The sequence below is a fragment of the Salmo trutta genome, chromosome 40 (assembly GCF_901001165.1).
Source record: "Salmo trutta chromosome 40, fSalTru1.1, whole genome shotgun sequence".
NCBI lineage: Eukaryota > Metazoa > Chordata > Actinopteri > Salmoniformes > Salmonidae > Salmo > Salmo trutta.
Genome location: NC_042996.1, coordinates 8,108,160 through 8,112,745, shown reverse-complemented (window position 1 = coordinate 8,112,745; position 4,586 = coordinate 8,108,160). Strand labels below are relative to the sequence as shown.

Here is a 4,586-nt window from a genome sequence, read left to right as displayed (position 1 = left end):
CTGACCACTTCCATATTGAGCGAGTCACTGGTACTTCTTGCTTTAGTTTTTGCTTTTAAGCAGGAATCAGGAGACTAGAATTATGGTCAGATTTTCCAAATGGAGGGTGGGGGAGAGCTTTGTATGCATCTCTCTGTGTGGAGTAAAGGTGGTCTAGAGTTTTTTTCCTCTGGTTGCACATGTGACATGCTGGTAAACATTTGGTAAAACTGATTAAAGTTTGCCATCATTAAAGTCCCCGGCCACTAGGGGCACCACTTCTGGATGAGCATTTTCTTGTTTGCTTATGGCCTTATAGAGTTGTTTGAGTGCGGTCTTAGTGCCAGCATCGGTCTGTGGTGGTAAATAGACGGCTACGAATAATATAGATGAGAACTCTCTTGATAGATAGTGTGGTCTACAGCTTATCATAAGGTACTCTACCTCAGGCGAGCAATACCTCGAGACTTCTTTAATATTAGACATCGCACACCAGCTGTTGCATCAGAGAATATTGCACCAATTGGATCTGCACTTACATGCCGTCCATGTAAATTGACCAGATCTACACATGCTACCTCAATGCCGGATGTCGCACACACATGTGCTGGTGTCTCTTGCTGCTATTGCCGTTGCAACTAGCTGTTACTCGCTATGCTTGCTGTTTTCTGATATCCCAGGGTTCTGTGTTTCTTCATTCAGGGAATTTGGTATAGCATATCCTGCTCACTACCTGTAGTTATTTGATCATCTTTATATGACGCTTCACTCTGGCAGTGAGCTACCCTGAAGGAGCAGAGCCTAATGCCAAGACAACGCATTGTACTCTTTTCTAATATATGATTAAATGGTTAAACGTACACATGGTGTTTCCTTTCTGAACTAGACCTTACTGATACACATTAAATCAAGTTGACATACAGTATTTGAGAGAAGTGCTTGTCTTATCAAGGATATTTTTTTTTAAACTGTACCAGACCTAATTCAGTATATATATGGAATATAATCTCTTCCACACAGGCAATGTGGAAGGTGTCCTGGGATACCCATGGGACTTCAGCATTGGTCCCCAGGTAGGAAAGACTGGCCACATAACATAAAAATGTATGTTCATTTGTATGTGTGTACAAAGTTTCAAGTTTTCCACCTGGTCCATCCCCAAAGACAGGCCCATGTGACGAGACCTGCTACAGCTGCAGACATCTACTCCAGAAAACCGCATCAGGGAGCAGATAGCAGTATGTATTTTTGCATTTGAATATAAGTATAGAGAACGCAGACTAAAACATTCAGGCAACAAGTCAAGTATTGTCATATTTAACAAACTAAGGGTTTAGTATCTATACATTGTTCTTCTGCTTCCAATACCTAAACCGAGTGTGTGGGAAAGACGTGTAAATTAGCGTATGCTGGGGTGGTGTCTGTATACCTAGTCGAGACAGCTGCTCACCAGTAACGCCTCGATCACACCAACAGTGTTTTTGCGCAAAATGGCACCCAGCATCATCTTGATATGTGTGCAACAAAAGTTCAACATTCACCTTCTGCTACCATTTATGCCAAGCCTTCTACACATACAGTTTGACACATATGTTCGATAAATCCAACTATGCACCACACAGAACGCACTGAATCTGCCTCTGCAACGCAATGCTGCAAGGCAAATGCAGCGTTCCATTGGAAATGAATGTACTTCTGGTGTACCAAAATGCATTTTCACTGTCGGTGTGATCGAGGCGGAATCTTAGTTCGGGGTGTGTCCAATCTGGACTACGTTAGATGGACAACCCATGCCGACGTTGGGGTGTTCAATTGTGAAAAAAAGTGATGGTCCACAAAAATGAAACAAAAAATCCAAACTCTCCTCTTCTTCACCAGGTGAAAGCCAGCCTAATAATGAGTTTCCACCATATTATTTTTTACCTGTTAAGTATTTTCCAATTAACTTCAAATGCCTTTGCAGGTAGGGACAAAATGGTTGCTCATGCCAGGCGTTCTGAGTCGGCTGAGGACGGTCGAGCCGGATGCACCACAGATATCTGGCACTCCCTGACAAAGGACCTGGTGGAGGAGAGCATTCCCTGCGGGACACAGGAAAGGAAGAGGAGGCCGTCCACAGCTAGGCAACACAGGCATGAATACTCCAGGTATGACCCTTGAACACAATAAGTTTGGGAGTAGGAAAGGGTCATGTCATGCCAAGGTGACTGTGGTGCTGGCTTACTGTGATGATGATGATGATTAAGATGGTGATGATTGTGATGATGATGATGGAAATTATGATGATGATGATGATGGAGATGATGATGATGGAGGTGATGATGATGAAGGTGATGATGATGGAGGTGATGATGGTGATGATGATGGAGGTGATGATGAGGATGGAGATGAGGATGATGACTGCGGTGATGTGCAATAGTGCCACAGGCAGTGTGCGGATCACAGATGTCCAGCTGCAGGGTCTGTTAGTGAGGCTGGGGAACTCCTCCCAGAGAGAGCAGGACATCGGGGGGTTCCGTCTCCAGCAGAACGTAGCAGGACGTCCCATCGCAGAGTTCCTCTTCCCTCCCAGAACACTCCTCCAACCAGCTAGCTCTGTTACGGTAGGCCTGTGATGAAAACACAGACATTAATCCTTTGGTGAACATTGGTATAGGTTGTCATAGTGTGTCGACTTTTGTTTACAAAAAAAGTCTCATTTAATTTTCAATTGAACAACTTAATCAATCATTCTAGGAGATGGTTTATGCTTTGACAGAGGTTTGTGAAGTCGACTCAGTTTTGACCGTGATTTGTACTGTACTGTAAGGTTTGGTCTGAAGCCTCTGGAAGGAAGACACAGAGCCCAGGGGACTTCCTTTGGGTTGGGTTGGAGCGCATCATGTTGGGACCAAAGTGTACCACAGTCCTATGCAAAGACAATGGCCAAGTGAGAACACTGTGAGCGGGGAAGGATGATTGAGTGTTCTGCCCCTATGGTTTGATAGACTGATAGTATATAATTGATCCAGGACTACATTATTTGCCCTTTATCACATAATTAATCTAAAAAATACATTTCCTACAAGTCTCTTGTATGTTAGCATTGAATGTGCTGTACATGTAATGATCTGCATACTCTGGTGGGTGGCTAGGCCATAGCATGGTACACACCTGCACGCTGTACTGGGATAAAGCCACAACAGGCCTGGGCTGAGCATCATGAAAAGGTGGAGAGCTGCAGAGAGGACACTTTGTCCTGTGAAATAGCAAGCATCCCTGCTACAGAGATCAACTGCCCTGACAACACACCCTTTCTTCTGATTAAAAGGTCATCTGTGTATTCAAATGCAACATTCAATTAATGCTCTGTTGATGTACCATTAGAACAAGAATTGATTGAAACATCACATAAAGTGATACTATTTATTTAATGCTAGTGGTTTGATTTTCCTACAGGAAGAAGCATGTGTTTAGGGTGTGCCATAGTCCGTGGACCCAGAACCCTTCATCCATAACCCATCCTTCCTGCTCCCCCTGTGCTCTGCTAGACTTCCGGGCCCGGCCCCAGAGCAACCCTGCAAGGAAACACACCGGTACAGACCTCCACAGTTAAAGTCAGAACTCTTATTCCGTCATTGAATTGAATAACATTTTTTTCTGATTCCTTAATTGAATTTAGAATGCGTGACACATTGAACTTGAGAGATAAGTGTATCATAGTATGGTTCTCAAAGTCAAACTATGTGTGTACCATCACATGCAGCCGGTGTCCAGGCCAGAAGACCTGCCGCCCTACGTTCCCAGAGGACTGGAGTGGGAGGAGGACCTGTTCGATCAGCTGGGGTATGTAGATATTACACATGCTATTTTTTCTTGCTGCTGACACTGAACAATGTAACCGGTAATTATGTGGATAGAGAAACTATGATTCAGTAGGGGACTATTCAAAGTCAGTGTTAGTAACATCCCACTGGGCACAGATATCAATTCAATGTTTATTTAACTGACATGACGTGGAAACAATGTTTATTTAACCAGTGTGTGCCGAGTGGGATGACCATTACCCAGAGTACAGTAAACATTTGGTTGCTTTGTGTGTTGTGTGTCAGCCCTGTGTAGGAGGTGTGATGTTCCTTGGCCCTCAGCCCCCCTGCGCCTCCCCCCTCCAGCAGTACCGCACTGCAGCTACACTACACACCACAACAGGGTTATCACTGCTTAGATGCATGAAAGTCAAAGAGGTAGCTACTGCTGCACAGGCACATGACTGTCCAGGGACTACAGACATGAGACTGAAACCACCTTGGGCAAGCAGCAGAAAAAGAGCCCCACTCTAATCTTCATCTGTTTCATTAGATCTATTTAACAGAAGATCCTCTGTACTGTCAGCTTTGGCATCTATTGGTTGCCTATTTAAAAATAAAATACATTGTACATGGTTAAATAGTCACAAATGTCAATATTATTCAATTGGATAAGATACACTTTTTTAAATTTTTTATAGGCAGGTTACAAGTTGGGATGTATTTTATTTTCCTCCAGGTCAAAGAGGTGTAAGAAATTCAAATGTATTATTCTCAATAAAAAGTCTTACTAAAACCTGTCCTTTATCAAAAGACATTCCA

General features: G+C 43.5%; 1 protein-coding gene across 1 annotated transcript; it reads left to right on the top strand.

Annotated features, from left to right (window-relative positions):
* Nucleotides 1-998: 998 nt before the first annotated feature.
* On the top strand, nt 999-4,586 carry LOC115180266 (lamin tail domain-containing protein 1-like). The gene is made up of 9 exons (XM_029742217.1): nt 999-1,052; nt 1,144-1,217; nt 1,943-2,126; nt 2,399-2,582; nt 2,789-2,908; nt 3,114-3,289; nt 3,418-3,554; nt 3,725-3,804; nt 4,071-4,586. Exons 1-9 carry the CDS (start codon nt 1,003-1,005, stop codon nt 4,296-4,298), a joined length of 1,233 nt encoding a protein of 410 aa, XP_029598077.1. The 5' UTR covers nt 999-1,002; the 3' UTR covers nt 4,299-4,586.

Coding starts and splice junctions, on each gene's coding strand:
- LOC115180266 (XM_029742217.1), top strand. CDS start 1,003: ATGTGGAAGGTGTCCTGGGATACCCATGGGACTTCAGCATTGGTCCCC. Junction 1,053..1,143: donor ACTTCAGCATTGGTCCCCAG/GTAGGAAAGACT, acceptor CCATCCCCAAAG/ACAGGCCCATGTGACGAGAC. Junction 2,583..2,788: donor AACCAGCTAGCTCTGTTACG/GTAGGCCTGTGA, acceptor CTGTACTGTAAG/GTTTGGTCTGAAGCCTCTGG.